General features: G+C 34.5%; 1 protein-coding gene across 1 annotated transcript in view; it reads right to left on the bottom strand.

The window, feature by feature from the left end:
• Positions 1 to 424: 424 nt before the first annotated feature.
• The window catches only part of LOC123558226 (protein draper-like), a gene marked incomplete at its 3' end in the record, with an annotated part of 37696 nt that continues 21111 nt past the window's right edge, over positions 425 to 17009 (bottom strand). Inside the window, exons 5-10 of the mRNA XM_053533742.1 lie at positions 15662 to 15883; positions 10307 to 10510; positions 9268 to 9405; positions 1385 to 1516; positions 1008 to 1143; positions 425 to 519 (exon numbers count right to left, since the gene is read on the bottom strand). Coding sequence (XP_053389717.1) covers positions 425 to 519; positions 1008 to 1143; positions 1385 to 1516; positions 9268 to 9405; positions 10307 to 10510; positions 15662 to 15883 — 927 coding nt within the window. The remainder of the gene's footprint in view (positions 520 to 1007; positions 1144 to 1384; positions 1517 to 9267; positions 9406 to 10306; positions 10511 to 15661; positions 15884 to 17009) is intronic.

Consider the following 17009-nt stretch of genomic DNA (forward strand, 5'->3'; position numbering starts at 1 on the left):
CCTGTTAAATATATATGTTAGGCACCAGAAACAAGTAATACAATATAACTCACAACACATATAGTCGGTTCCTTTAACAACAAAAGTCATTGACACTTTATACGCCAGTTATTTGTTCATTTACGTATGGATTGTTTTTGTCCACTTGAGGTGTATCTACAATGATAAATGTATTTTTAGAAAGATTTTCGTTTTCTTTACTACAGAAAGTACATATACTTTGTTCGATTTTATTAAGAAGACAGCTGTGTATGATTTTACTGAGACATAAAGAACAGAACGTTTCGAATCATTCGCCGAAATACTTCCTGTATTATATATCGTTTTATCCCTATGCTGTTCAGTAGTCTGTGTTACATAAAATCCATTAGATATGTAAATGTCGAAAACATTGCATTATTTCGAACATTAGTATCAGTCTCACCTTGTATAGTTTCAAGAGTGTCATAATCCGAGTTCCCTGACTGTTGAATATAAACCGAAGGAGTGGTGTAGTCATTTTTATGTTCCTTTTGGTATCTAAAAATTCAAAGCACACAATGTCATTGTCTTTCAAATAACAAGATGTTCATCTCACATTATATGTCTGTTGCTTATTTTAGATTAGATGAGGTGTTTTCTGTTTATTTGAATGCAACGTTATACAACTTTACACAGATTATGTTACGCTATTAAACAATCTTTAACTATAAAAAAGTTCAAGAGCACTCTTGGTCGGCTAAATTATAAGCAAGGGCACTCCGATTTGTTTATTCAAAACGCCTTTTGCGCTTGTAATTAATACAACTATATTTTTGTATATATTATATAAACATTTAATACTAACATTTCATATAGTACGATTTGTGATCAGCTAAATCGAAGGTTTATATAAAATTGTGATCAAGTTTATTTGACTAAACTAAAATGTAACCCTTCATTCAATTTACTTTATCGTCATAAATGTAAATACTTTAAATGTCCGGTTATGCCAAACTTTGAATGTAATAAACGTTTATTTAACTTACCTTATTTTTCTTCGATATCTTACAAATAGGTACAAAACAGCTACAGCAATTGAAACAAATGCGATAGATCCACCAACCGATACTCCAACAGTTGCCATTCCGCTTGAACTTTTCTCGCTTTGTTTAGCGCTCCCCGCTTAAAATTTCAAGCAATTACAAGTTAAAAGTTGTAAAATATTTCATCATTTGAAAGTTCTGTTGCTTTGCAATGAATCTTTCTCAATACAACTCTATTAATCAGTTTTATTTTTACTTTACTCAGCATGTTGGACAGGAAAAAATGTTTTAGAGCTTTAAATACTAATCATTTGTAGTTGACTATAAGACAATAATACCTAAATACTAATCATTTGTAGTTGACTATAAGACAATAATACCTATGTTGCAATGAGGGCCGTGGAAGCCTTGCCTGCAGTTTCCAGGGCATACACCGTAATTATTTGTGCAGGTACCTCCAGCACAAAAACAGCGTTCTTTGCAATCGTCACCAAATCTATCTTGTGGACATCCTGTTCAATAGATTGAAAATAAAAGAACCATTATCATGCATATAATCGGTGGAAACGATAGATGCTCCACGAAGGTGTTTGTCAATCGAGTATGGTATGTAGCTTGTTTTATAAATGCACCAATAGGGAATTGATTCTGCAAGAAATAATTAATTGTGCTCTGCACCTTCTTTTACTGTTGTACATATGACTGCAAGCTTAAATATATGTACCCCAGACACTCCTAAATCATGCTTATTAAAATTCAGAGAAATAGAGAGGAGCTAATATGAGTTTGTAATATCATGAGGAAGGATAATGATTGTTGCAGTTCCCTAATGTACAATTATCATTGTATACATTTTAAAAACAAATCCCTGCAATAGTTGCAACGTTATTGCAACAAATTGAAAATTTAGTATCAAATAGAGAGATATAAGAAATGGTAGACAAATCAAAACATAAATTCAAAACAAAGGTTAGCTTTTTCTGCATTGCACTTTCACTCATTGATATCTATCAATATTTTAAGTCTCAAGGCAAAACAAGTCTGGTGGAACACTATACTATATGTAGCACATCCAAAGGACAACAACTCTGATCATTAGCATTGATCCAAAACAGGTAGATAATACGCGCATTCTCTGTTGGTAGTTAAAGTGGCTCGCTCACGAATCCTTACGAATTTCGGCACCATCTAAGATCGTGATGATCTCTTTATAGGCCGATCACTACCAATTTAATGTAAGCCTCCACAAAAAATATGTGGATGTTATATAAAATAAAGAACAGCCAGATTTAATGGTGTTCAGCCCATAAAAAAGGCCAGTTTAGATTAAGTGGTGTTCAGCCTATACAAAAGGCCCGTTTTCCCCCTTTTTAAAATGAATATTTGGTACAGTTTTGACGTCGAAGCGGCAACAGTAGGTGTGAACCTTTTTAGCGTTAAACGCTCATGAATGACATTTTTATCCCATTTTGCCGGTAAAAGGTTTATTTTATTCTACATTCTGTTCTATCATAGAATCTATTTTAAATGAACTTTTATAATTGGTGCAACCGATCGCAAAACCTATTCGATGATATATCAAAACAACGCATGCTTTTAAACGTAGATTTTTTTTTATTTTCACATATTGTGATTTCGAGCAGCATTCAAAAACAAAAAGTTAAAGGGAAAAATGGGGGTCACTGAATAGTATTTTCTAGTCTAGATTTATCGTTAGATTTTAATTATCTGTTAAGAGACGTCATTGGATCGATTCTTTTTAAAACTGCTGTCAGTGCATAAATGATTTGGCAAACTTATTAGGGATGTCAAACAAAAACTTTAGGTATCAATAACTGATAAAAATGGAGAACAATTCCTTTTATGATATTCATTGTTTATTTTATATTTGTTCCGAAGGTTCTAATTGATATGACTTGACTGAAAACAGACACGCACTGAATACATTACCTTTGTTTTTTATATTTTATGTAATTTATTATAATCATTTTTTCAGTAACGGCGCAAACATTTCATAACAATACACGAATAGGATAAGACGTCAATACGTAAAAGCAACAGCTTATTCAAAATTATAATAAGTAAGAACAAATTTTCACGAAAAGAAAAGAAAAGGTAAGGAACGTCTAAAACAAAAATCAGTTAAAACCTCGAGCGCTGTGAAAGTAAAAGCCTGTGGAGACTGTCCAGTGAATCTGGAGTGTGATTCTGAAGCTGTTACCTGGCAATTGAACTTGCGTTTCTCGCAAGTGGGATGATCTGCGAGATTTTTTATTCTCAGATTCATTTAGCTGATATTCAGTAAAAAATTGTTTCGGTCTTGCATCAATTTTAAACACCCAAAAAGTGAAAGTATATGCCCCCTCGTCAAGAGAAACAAGATTGAGGCGTCCAAAGTTGCATGATGTTTAAGCAAAAATATATCCCAAACAGTGATTTGTCATTGAATGAAATCATTGTTTGGAATTTATATGTGAAGGAATTATATCACGAGAGCGAAGCCTGAGTGATATAATAATACGCATCTAAACGACAAACACTAATTTTATTCACGCACAAATCACTGTTTGAGACATATTATTTCAATTCTTACACGTTATCAAGGATTGTTATGTAGGTCCCTGACGATGTCCATCAAATATTTGTCTGATTTATGTTGATTTCTTTTCCATTTTTTCTTTTCTTATGCCGTCTAACACTATGACGTAATAATTGTGATGTCAGAAAATTGAATTGTTGAATAATAACACAAAGTTTTTAACCTTCTTTGTTTAAAAGAAAAACAAATAGGGCCGTTTTAGAACTCGTTGTAAACACAAACGTTGCTACAGGTCGGGTATGTTTTAAATGTCGATATGGTTCACCGTGTTACGGTATAGAACTTGATTATTTGAACAAGAAGTAGCATGTAGGCGGCCGGGTAAGTCCGTTGGTAGAGCATCAGAATGGTATTCCGAGGCCTCGGGTTCGAGTCCCGATATTGCTGCATATTTTTCTCATACTTTGACATTTGGCACCTAACATGGGACCGTGACTGAATATATTCCGAGATCATGTCTGTCCAATTAGAATTCGAGGACGTATTTCGTAAAGCGGGGCAGTATGTCGCGGTATAAAACTTGATTATTTGAACGGGGAGAGAGTGTATAGGCGGCCGGGTAGCTCAGTCGGTAGAGCATCTATATATTCTTATAATAATTACAAGTACTGTGTAAGTGGATATTTCCGCGGGCCGAAAAATAGTTTATTTGGAATTACATTTAGCGCAAATTCCTGATAAAAATAGCTCTCATGTCGTAAGAATCACTTATTTGTCAGAAATAATCACTGCACATTATTATCAGCTGTTGTGACAGGTGAATAACTGACACGACTTTGGCGAGTAAACAAAAAATGAATGTTAAAATAGTAGATTATAATCACGTAGTGTAGTACTCATGTTCAGTGCAAAAAGTATATATTTCCATGGTTTTTAACGACAAAAATATTACTATATTACTATTAAACAGTTGGAGAACTGTTGGTTATACACTCGGTATTATCATTTGTTGTTATTCATTTCAAATGTCATTATATAGTCGTTTCTTAAAATTTAAAGATGCAAATATTGTTCAAAAATGTGAATTTGTTATGCCGGATTTGCTGATATTTAAGCTGGAGGAAGAATTAACGAAATTTATCAATTCGTGAAACGCTCTAATATTTCCACGTCGCTAACTTAACAACTTGACGTACAGCATGTCAATTTTGTAAATAGTTCGTTTAACCTAATGAATGCTGGTATTGGTGGAACCCAAATAACAAATATAATGGCTGAGTGAAACATACCATCTCCCCATCACAATACAGTATAGAAACGTGAAAGGGAGGTCGGAGAAACCTTTAAAAAAGTGGCTGCACAGTCATGCTCTATGGCCATTGACGAAAAACAGTATTGTACAGTAGGAATGAACTGTACAAGTATTATATGTATAATACTATACACTTCTTTCTTTATCATACCTTAATTTTACCATTAAGGCCATATACTAAACAGTTAGCATTTTACAATTGGTATCAAGACAACACGTGACCGCTACAAAAATACTGTTTAGTTTATACTAATTTATTTTGGCTCGATTGTGAAGAAAGCTTTAAAATTATCGAGTCACTTTCGAGTCTTTTTCCTGGAAAAAAACCAGTATGGTATCAGATCGTGGACGGGTTGAGCGGCCGATAACTTAACACCTACGCCACGTTTGCTCCTTTTAAGCGTCAAAACACTTTGGCCGTGATTTGGAATACAGTATTCTCCTCATGTTCACAATATGTACTGTTCCACAAACAGCCATGCGTAAATTTATAGAAACTATTGACTGTAGAAAAAAGTACTGAATTTACAAGTCTTAACTCGAAGACTACTTCTGAAATAAACTCTGAATAGCAGTCGCGCCAAAGAATGGTAGGTCGCGTTAAAAATCCGCTTCTGACGGTATTTTAATCAACCGCTTTCGGTCCTTACATTAATGCTATTTTTCAATTGAACAAATTTGCTGAAAAAATAGGGCTCAAAGTTTAAGTAGAAAGAATGAGGCGAATTTCTTATACAGTATCATCGTTTATTTATGGCTTTTATAGAACTATCAGGATAGATAATCATATTTATTACAGAAAAGTGAATGACAGTACAGCAGTTTTATTAGACTGAGGTTGGCAGAAGGGATGGAGTGGCCAGAGCTATAATAGTTTATTTGGTAAAATAGAAGAGATTTATTTATTGTGATCTGATAAATGTTAATGTGCATTTTTGTATTTTTTGTCCATGATGGGTATATAATAGAAAAATAATTTATCTAGAAATGTGATCTAGAACCCCTGATTCCTTCTTCTTTTATCCCACAACAACTCGAACAATTCAGAATTCTATATCATATTAGAAGTAAAGGCTGGTGATCTGGCATCATTTCATATATCCGGGTCAGGGCTGGATTGGATTTGACGGGATTTATTTGATGACTTGGCAGCTAGGCAAATCTAGTAAATTAATGTACAATATGGCAAGGATGTTGAAAAAAGTAAATTACCTTCTTCCAAGATGGTTTCAAAAATAATGAAAACGTATTCTGTTTTTTTTTTGCATGTTTATTTATACTGTCAAAACAATGTTCAATAAACATTTATGTCAAATATATGTCTTCTATCTTGTCATTCATATACCACTACATTTTGTTTCACTAGTATTTACCACTTTCTATTACATGATGATCACACAACATAGTTAGTTTGTTTTCGTAGACTTTATCATTTTCAAGTCCATCCATTTTGGGTTCCGACATGATGTAACACGACTTTGGTTGAAACTCAAGTTTAATGTTAGGACGATATTTACTCATATAGTTTCGGAGCATGTACATCAATGTAGAGAAACTCTTATCAAAGTCTGTCCTCGTTTGAGTTATGTCATAGTACTTTAGGAGGAGACACTTATTTGCTTCCAGAAAATCGCGTAAAGCACATAATAAGGGTTACTTATGTTCATACACAAATAATAAGGGTTCTTAAATTCATACACATGTCCATGATGCATTTCTCTTCTGGCTTTGACGAACACTTTAGGCATGGAAATATGCAGTTGACCATGAATCTTCAAATCTTCCTTTCTTTGCATGAAATTTTAATTTCGTGTAGTAAGGTTTCTCCTGTTACTGCTGAAGCATTGTCAAGCGAGACGTTCATTCTAAGTTTCAATATCAAATGATCAATGGAGAGTCGAACTTTATCCTTTGGCTTAGTCTGACAGTCTGTTTTCATCGTCTACAACAGCATTAAATTGTTCGTAGGTAAAGTCACATGGGTGGCCACAGCGTTTGAATGTGACATCGTTCACTTTACTTTGTGCCTTGAATTTTCTTGATTTTCGCTACATTCTAGGTGTAATGTTAAAGTAGCTGCTTGCCAGCTCGCGTCGTTGCTCATCGTGTTGATCTTACCTTGATTGTTTACGTTTTGCTTCTAAACCCTCACCACCATTTTTGTTAATGATAAGTGACTCTTCTTTAGTTCTTCTCCTTCATCTTCACTGCTACTCGAAGTATCTCGAGTAAGGTACTACTTTACGTGGGGCTGCCAACATTGCCTAGACAGAAGTGATACAAGGTCCTTAATAATTATCTCTTTTATACTGACAGAAATCAAGATAGCATGACGACCTTGAAAAATGTATAAATACGGTAGGTGCTACCTGACAGAACAAAAACCTGACTTAGATGTAGAGCCAATGAACTTATATCAATAAATCTGAAGTAAGATTTCTGAACGTTTGTGATAATCATAAGCTTTTTGTCAAAACGTGTGTGTAAACATTTATAAAAACAAATGTTCTATTTTCTTCTTTTTTTACAAGAAAATTACATTGTACGGTATACACGTTGGTTGTTAGAAACACAGAGAAAAGTATCTGCAGTCTGTCTCTAATAATTCTCTTTAGTTACTAAATTAGCTGACGACATTTTTTACAAACATATTTTGTTTTACTCTTAAAAGCATGCATGTATGTGCAAAAAGTGATTTTCAGAAGTCGGAATTTTTCATGACATGGTAACTAGGCAAATAATAAAACATAATTTTTCAATAAACAGTAAACAGTTATTTAACAAATACATGTCTTCTATCTTGTCATTCCTATACCCCTCCGTTCTAACGTTTTCAATGTCACAGTTATAAAGTTCACATAACCACTTTAAACTGATCTTTCATTATACGGACAGGCATCAACGGCATTAGTATCATCTCTTCCAGTTTGCTCGATGCTTTATTTATCAACCTCATCCAGTAAATTACATGAGCCATTGTTTCTCCAGGGGCCTCCGTGGCCGAGTGGTTAAAGTCGCAGACTTCAAATCACTTGCCCCTCATCGATGTGGGTTCGAGCCTCACTCGGGGCGTTGAATTCTTAATGTGAGGAAGCCATCAAGCTGGCTTACGGAAGGTCGGTGGTTCTACCCAGGTGCCCGCTCGTGATGAAATAATGCACGGAGGGGCACCTAGGGTCTTCCTCCACCATCAAAGCTGGAAAGTCGCCATATGACCTATAATTGTGTCGGTGCGACGTTAAACCCAACAAAATAAATAAATAATTTGTTTCTCCAGGACTACTGTACTTCTCATCTTTACTGTCTGGCATGTTGTTGTAATCTAAAGTTGTACCATACAATACACTGGACAAACTGACTTGATCTTTGGTAAATGTTCTAGCATCTGATTCACTTGGTGAAGGAAATTGTTCTTACTTTAAATGTAGTTGTTTAAACCCTTAAGGACTGCTCCTTGTCGTAGCGTCAGCGGTAATAATCCCTACTCGTCAACAAATAAGTAATACTTGACAATGCGTATTACACCGGGATGACTTGGTGATGTATGAAGTTTATTATTCACCCTCGCATGACAAAACAACCATTTTATCACATATTGATATAGATCTAATGTACTGATAACTGTTATTTCTATTCCTTTGAATAGTATGTATCCACAGACAACTAGGGTCAGGAAGCCCTCCAGGAAGAATTGATGGTTAAAAAAGCTCATTTTGAACACATTTTGAAATACTAACAGTTTATTTTATGATCGTCACCTATGCTCAGCTTAGAAATATTGGCTAACAGTTAGCAGGGCCGGAGGAGAATGGGTGGGGTATCCTGATCCCAAGTGTCTGTTAATGTGTCAACTGATAAATCTGTACACGGTTGAAATCAAATTAGTACATTGATAATAAGCAAAATACAGAATTTATGACTTACGTGCATTTAATATTTTTCATTTTATGTTTTCTTGGTTTTTAATGTTGATATATTCACCGGTAAGAAATATCATACATTGTCAAGTGTATTGTAATCCTTTCCAAGAATCGACCCATGTAAACATTGTGATGTCATGATAAACGTTTCACAATGACGTCATTCAGTGCTATTGTCTGTGTGATAAATGTTGAGACAACCATATTCGAAGAAATTTGTTAAAATCACAGAATGTATTTAGAAAAAGCATTTAAAACATCGAATCTGGACTCTGTTATAAAATTCAGTTTGGAAGGAAACTGATGTAAAAACCAGTCCAGCTTAATTTTGACAATGACCTGATATCAAAATAAAATATCAGGCAAATGATAGCAGGCAATTTGCATAGTAGTTGCATGATAAATTAAAAGTAGTATGAACAAAAATTGAGAACCTGTTGAATTGTACTTGTATACAATTATCTAAAGTAATACTATATCGATCGAAAATACCTTGGTCGCAAGCCGGTCCTTTCCAGCCTGTCTTACAAATTGTTGTTTTGCAGAATCCACTCTCTTTATTACACGGTTTGTTGTCTGCGCAGTGACACTCCTTTATACATTCGTCACCGTATGTTCCCAACATACACTCTACAAACAGTGGTTTTCGACTATTAAAACAATTTACGATGTAGTGTTGTAAACTTAAACTGAAACTGATTAGTTTGATTAAACGCATATTTTATACCATGACATACTCAACGGCGTTATACATTAAATTTAACTAGCCAATAATGAAGTGTGAAAACTCTAAACACCTGTTGTTCTCGCATTACTTTTCCACGTATCGGTCAAATGTTACAATACATTTTTATGTGTGAAGTAAAGGTAGTGTATTCTCAATGCTGATAAAGGAGCGTATTCTCGCATTTAAAACAATAATAAACAAGAAATTGTTGACGGACGGACGGACGCACGGATTGACGACGGACGAAGGGTGATCACAAAAGCTCACCATGTCACTATGTGACAGCTGAGCTAAAAATTAAAACAATGCCATAAAGTCTCTAAAATGCCGTGTCTTAAGATTTGTTACAGTTGAAATGCGTTTTCCAATCTTTCCCCAGTAAGCATAAATTCTTTAGCTTTAAATTACTATTTGTAAAAAGGAATACTGTTTTAAGTGGGTTTGAATATCTTATGTAAATACACTCAGTTCCAAAAAAAAGTGTGCACTCAGTTTTCTGTTATTTTTTCTCGGTTATTTTCATGAAAACTTATAATGTTTGGTACCAAAATTTAAATCAGTTCGTAAACAAATTGGTGTGCATTTTAGATTTTGAGTTATATCTAAGAGTTAGTGTATGAAAAAATGAAACAAAAACGTCGGGGAATTTTTTGAAATATTTAAACTTAAAAAGTGCACACTTTCTTTTGGAACTGAGTATAAACGTCACCAAGGTACATCGATCAAGAAAGACACTGGGTATACAGTTTTTGATAACTGATATCTATGTCAAGCAAACAAAATACAGTTAGAAATACAATTTACCTCCTTCAAAGATCATAATCTCACATATTGTTAACACTCCTGGTCTCTTTATAGTTACATATCTTGCCAAAGTGTTTGGTATATCAATTTCATAAGCGTTGTCAGTAATGTTTGTATTGCTATTGGTGTTTATGGCGGATGCATCTTGTAGAGTGTTGTTTGTAAGATATAACTGAAAGTCTTTCAAGTCTTGGTAAAAACTTTCTACAAAAAAAGGATGTCATGCATTTTAAGACGTTTACATTTATACGCCTTTGAATGTTTTTACAGTATACTTTTATGCTACCAATGATATACAAAGTTTACATAAAATATGATTTTACTTCTAAAGATATGCAACTACTTATTGCAACATATTTACTGACACTGTCTTTGAAACCGTATACATCTAAAGATTAACGACACACTTGTAATAAAATACTTAATTACGAAGCAACGGAAGTATGACCAAAACAAATAAAATCTTCGATCGGCCAGTGACACAAAACCACCAAGTACCTTACTTCCACACATCACCTACGAGAACAAGCCAACTATTGCCCAAACTTTGTTTATGTTTTGCTTTAAACTAGACTGCTACAGACTGTTCAAGTACATGCTGGTAAAAATAAAAGCGCCATTATACTATCATACTATGTGGTATATTTTATTGTTCAGTTTATAGATTCGGGAAAACAGCATGATTTGTTTGACCGTATTTAGATTCGAACCAATACATCTTACGTCTACATAAAATGGCGTAGCAGTTGCGCAGAGAGTTATCAACAATGCGAATGCGTTCAAATACTCCGGCCGAAATATTTGATGTGCAATTATACCATTTAATGATATCAGAATTATTTCAAAAGTATATTATTGTTTTCATTATTACTGTAATATACAAGTAAATTTCATTTCAATGCAAAATAAAAGTTTTAATCAGTACTTACAAATTAAACGTGTTTTAACCAAGTGGTGGAGTCAATTATTCCTTATTTCATTTGCACGTGTATACAATAATTGCTTGAACATCTATAAAATGCTTTATACTGATATTTGAAGAAAAGGATATTACAATACGATTAAGACTTCCATTTATATCTCTTATAAGAACATATCCATTCTCATGCTGTATTTAAGATGAATCCTTGAATAATAAAGTCCTAAAAAGATAAAGCGACTAAGTCGGATATCTAATTCAAATCCGGTAAAATAATACAAATATTTGTTTTCAAATACCTATTTCATAACGGCTATTTAGGCGATACTATTTCATGTTGTTAGAATAAGTCATTTTCCATATATAAAGTGTACTGAATCATACCGATTTGTTAATAGTACATAACTAATAGACAATTTCATTACTAACAGTGCAAAAACATCACTTAACTCAAAAATAAACTTTTATTTACTTATGCATGACCGTCATATTATTTTCCTTTTTGCTGAGAGAAAATGCATGGAACATGATATCATTCGTTTCTTACAGGTTGTGTACCTGTTTTCTATTCAATATTCGAAATATACAGACTCGTGCACGCACATCCGAAAAAACATACTGAACTCCCTGGTCAATTCCTCCAATATTTTCTTTTGTTTTCAAATGCATGATGACGAAGAAAGGTATGGATTAATGATAATAATCATAATGATGATGACGATGATGATGATTATTGACTTTGATATTGGACAGAGATGATGATGATGTTGAATTGTGTATTAATGAAAGTAAATAACACTTACGAATTAGGGTGACTGATGATTATGATAATGAACGATGTTTGCAAGTAATTATAATAAGATCTGAAAGTGCTGGATAATAAAGATGAGTTTTAATAAATGATGATGACAAATACTGATGACGATAAATGATGAGAAACTTATAATGATGATGACGTATTTTAATGATGATAATGATAAATGACGAAGAATGACAAATGATATTGATGAATGATAATGATGACTAGTTATTACGAATGAAGATAATTGTAACAAAATCATGTCTTGATTAAAAATGATAAAAAGTAAGGTAAAATTTCCCGGAAGCACAGAGCACCCCAAACACAGCCACAGAGCCATAAACTTCAAAGTAGACCCACAACAAAAAGAAGTTGTAACGGAAAAACATACATTATAAATTCAATCAAATACTGTTACCTCGATATTCAAGGGACTGCAATAGTTACATCGACGTATCCGAAGTTCGACGTAATAATATCGTCTATCTAGGACTACATTTTGTATCTGTGTAGGACGTCTATATTGTCATTGCATCCAATGCCTCTTTTAGAGGGTTTGAAAGGGGAAAGAAGTAATATAAAATGTAAATACGATCTTAATCTAATTGACAAGCATCTTAATTCAATAGTATATATTCGAACAACTTTTTATTATTTTTACTGGGTCCTTCCCCGTGAACAGCATGATCAAGACGAAGTGAAGTGTAAATACTTAGAACGATTGGTTTTTCAAGAGGGTCATCTCAACATAATTTGATTATATTATGCGTGGTAGGAAAAACATCCTTTAACGGCAATAAAGTTGGGTGATTATATCATCACTATGCGGTAGGTGATATAAATTTGGATTTGCCTGTTTTCCGTGTTTCTGTCCATCAGAGAACAGTTGTGTTACACATATTGCCAAAAGTATTGAACGATCGTAACGGTCATGAAAGTGTATAGGAATTTTATTTAACAGCAGGAGTTGCACATCCGACTTTTTAGATCATCTGAGTGCCCAAGTTGCACTGTGTTCGTCGTCCGTCGTCATCCGCCGTACACAATTTCACTGTTAACAAATTCTCGACAAAGTTTGAAATCGGGACATCTTGGCTTTAACACTAGGCAACTAGGTTTAGATCAAAGACAAACTTTGTAAATATTCTTGATTCCAATTTTGACGCTCCCCGAAGTGGGGGAGCATATAGTCGCCACCTTGCCCGTCCGTCCGTCCGTCACACCTCTTGTCCAGAGGATAACTCAAAAAGTATTGAAAGTACCAAGTTGTTACTTAATGGTAGAGTTCATTGATAGGAAATGAAGTGACAAGGAATCATAACTCTAGGTGGTCCCATTTTTGAATTATCTCCCATTTTTTGCAAACCTTGTCTGGGACATAACTCGTATACTATGTAAGATATTTACACTTGATACTTTACAAACTGATAGAAGTCAGCGAGGAGTGTTGTGACAAGGAACTATAACACTAGATGGTCACAGTTTTGAATTATCTCCCTTTTTTGACCATCTTGTCCGGGGCATAACTTGAAAGGTATTTTCATATTTTACGTATTTATAAAGGTCAATGAGAGGGAGTTCATGACAAAAAATTATAACTCTATGTAGTCCCACTTTTTAATTATCTTTCTTTATAACACTTCTTGTCCGGAGGATAAACTAAAAAAGTAATGAAGATACCAAGTCGTAACTTTATACAATGATAGGCCTCATTGAGAGGACGTGTAGTGACAAAGAACCATAACTCTAGTTGGTCTCATTTTTTTAATAATCTCCCTTTTTTAAAAGATTCTCTGGGGCGTAACTCGAATACTATGCAAGATAGATTTCATACTTTACAAACTGATAGAAGCCAGTGAGAAGGAGTGTAGTGAAAATGAACCATAAATCTAGGCGGTCCCATTTTTTAATTATCTCCCTTTTTTGAAAACTTCATACTTACATATTCAAAGAGACCGGTGAGAGGGGTACCACAACTCTTGCTGACCACATTTCTCCTTACGTACCCTCCGTGACTGAAAAGCCCTTTAAGCTACAGTAATTTCGGAGAGATCCATCAGTATTAACGATCGACTTGTTTCCTATATTGTTTCTTTCTTTTGGATCTTTGATAGACCGGGGCAGAATATTTGTCTCTTTATAAATCTATAGCAAGTATAAAACTGGATTACCTAGGGTCAAAAATTAATGTCACAAGGCGAAGTTAAAGATATTTTTAACACACTACAGGTCATGATATAATATTCAATCTTAATGATACCTGATTAGAATGTTTGACGTTATAAAATTTAGCTTGAAACTGGATTATCTGGGGTTAAAAAATTGGGTCACGTGGTTATTTATCATAGAGAGAAATAAAAACACTGTTAACATTCTACAGGAATTAGTTTCTACTTAATGATAATCTTTGGAAACCGGGTCAAATGTAGGTTAACTTTGAAATTGGGTCTAAAAGAAGGTTACTAACCCAAACAAAGAAGAGCTAAAGACAGTGACTGAATAGTTATAATGTTAAATAAAATATCGGTAAAGTCTGAAACTTGGTCATTTGCGGTCAATAGGTAGGTAAGTAACCTTAAGCATAGAAAAAATCTTAACACTCTAGATGCCATTGGAAAACAAGAGCACCGCAATGCAAAGCAATATACACACGAAACAGTCATGCGACTTTTGACCCCTAAGTGTAATCTTGACCTTGAAGCGAGCCATCTGAAACATACGCTCCGCACATCGTCTCGATGTGGTGAACATTTATGCCAAGTTTCTTTAAAATCCTACAAGCAGTTTAAGAGTTAAACAGCGGACTCGAAACAAAGTCATATGACCTTTGACCCCTAAGTGTGACTTTGACCTTGAAGCCAGCCATCCAAAACATGCGTTCTGCACGTCGTCTCGATATGGTGAACATTTGTGCAAAGTTTCTTTAAAATCCTTCAAACAGTTCAAGAGTTACAGAGCGGACACGAAACAAAGTCATATGACCTTGACCCCTAAGTGTGACCTTGACCTTAAAGCGAGCCATCCAAAACCGGCGTTCTGCACGTCGTCTTGATGTGGTGAATATAGTATAATATTGAAGAACATTTCAGGAAAGTGATATGACGCTAGATCAAATACCTTTTTGCGATATGTGAAACAATACATTTCTCTGACGAACAGACGGACGGGCAGACAAATCCAAATATTATCCTGTGCGGTGGCATAATAAGCCAGACCTTACTATCATTATAGGAATGTTTTCCTACCGCACATAAATTAATTAAATCATGTCGAGACGGTCCCCTTTAAAATCGATCGTCTTAGGTGTCCACAGTCCACGTAGACTTAATTCGCAAATGTCTAATAGTGGGAATTGGTTGGATGATAAATGATAAAGAATAAAACTGAACGAATGAGATGAATTGTAGTGGGAGACAATGGTGAATAATGATGAAGATGAACGACGACGATTATGATGATGGACTGATAATGATACTGATGGCGAGAGATAATTGATGATATGTTCTCATTCAATTCAAGTACATCATGTAAAGGAAAAATAAAACCTATGAAAAAAAGTATTTATTGCATAGCCAATCTTGCACTGAACCAGTGAGATAATGTTTATTCAAAAGATATGATATGTTTTGTTACAGACCTTGGTCCCTGCTGTAAATGATAACCGATTTGATCGAAATTTTTTTGCTTAAATCAAGCGTCCACCAGGAAAGCTGAGAATTCTTCGTTCCACTGCAGCAGTGACATGTATTAGGATCTGGACCAACACGACCATCGATTGCACGCTCTGAGGTCCAGTTATGAGCCACGGAAGACATCTGTGTATTAACTTGACCTTTCAGTTTCAGCAATATATTTCTGGCTGGAAGCAAATATACAGTTGTTTGTACATATCAGTTTGATAATCTTTTACAGTTTACTATTTACAACGCAGCGTTCAATTTAAGTCAGAACAGTTTTGTTGTAGATACTTGTTTTTTTATGCGCATTTGTTCACAAAGTTAGAAAATATCCAGTTAGCTAAAATGGCCGGTGACAGATCTATCAAATGAAGTTTTTCCTATGTATGTTTAGACGTACGAAGGGTAAACATCGCGATGAAATAGTGCAAAAAGAGTCTGGTCAAAGACTTCAACGTCCCTATGCAACATTGTCTAGAACACACACTGTAAAATGCTGAGCAGGTCCCCTAAATGCAACCTCTTAACATCCACTAAAGAAAATGGCATTGCACTTCTACTTAAAATGTCTCTCAAACAAATTCTACTGTAATCAATTTGGATCAAATAGACGGAACTACGGTATAGCGTACCGTCTTAGTAAAATGTCTTAAATCGCTCAATAATAGAGGGTCTGATGAACAAGTTGAAGGAAAGCAATACGTTTCCAAACTTGATTCAAGTTTCCTTTGGAACTGCTTGCCTTGAAAAAAAAAAGATTGAGTTGATCTAAAGAAACAAAGAAAGACCCAGTGCCTGATCTGCAAAAAAGTCTTCGGTAAATAATGTTCTTACTCTACATCAAACAGGACAGTAACAAAATCAGTAGAGGTTCTTTCGGAAGTAAGCATAGAATGCAACAGAATACTTGGTTTGACTGAATTTGTTTATAAGAGGTAATGAAATGTTGAACACCCCTCACGTTTCGAACATCAGCCTAAGCTGAGCTCTCTTCTAACGATACACTGACTCCATTGACTCCATGATCGTAAAGGAAAGGCAAATATTACATCACAAAGTCCAAATACAATACGAGCTTTCCAAAATGTTCGAACAGTAATATCACTTGTTTTAAAGGGTGGTCTTTAAGTAATGCATCTATTGAAGAACGAAAAGCAAAGAAACATCCCAACACAAGAAAATCACCACAGCATAAAGTTACGAGGATGTGTCTAGTGAACAAGTAACAACACAATATAGCAGAGATATCTCGTAAAGGAAAGTACTAATAAAACATATACCAGCTTTTACTGACGAGAGTACAAATTC

This window comes from Mercenaria mercenaria, unplaced genomic scaffold, assembly GCF_021730395.1.
Source record: "Mercenaria mercenaria strain notata unplaced genomic scaffold, MADL_Memer_1 contig_3044, whole genome shotgun sequence".
NCBI lineage: Eukaryota > Metazoa > Mollusca > Bivalvia > Venerida > Veneridae > Mercenaria > Mercenaria mercenaria.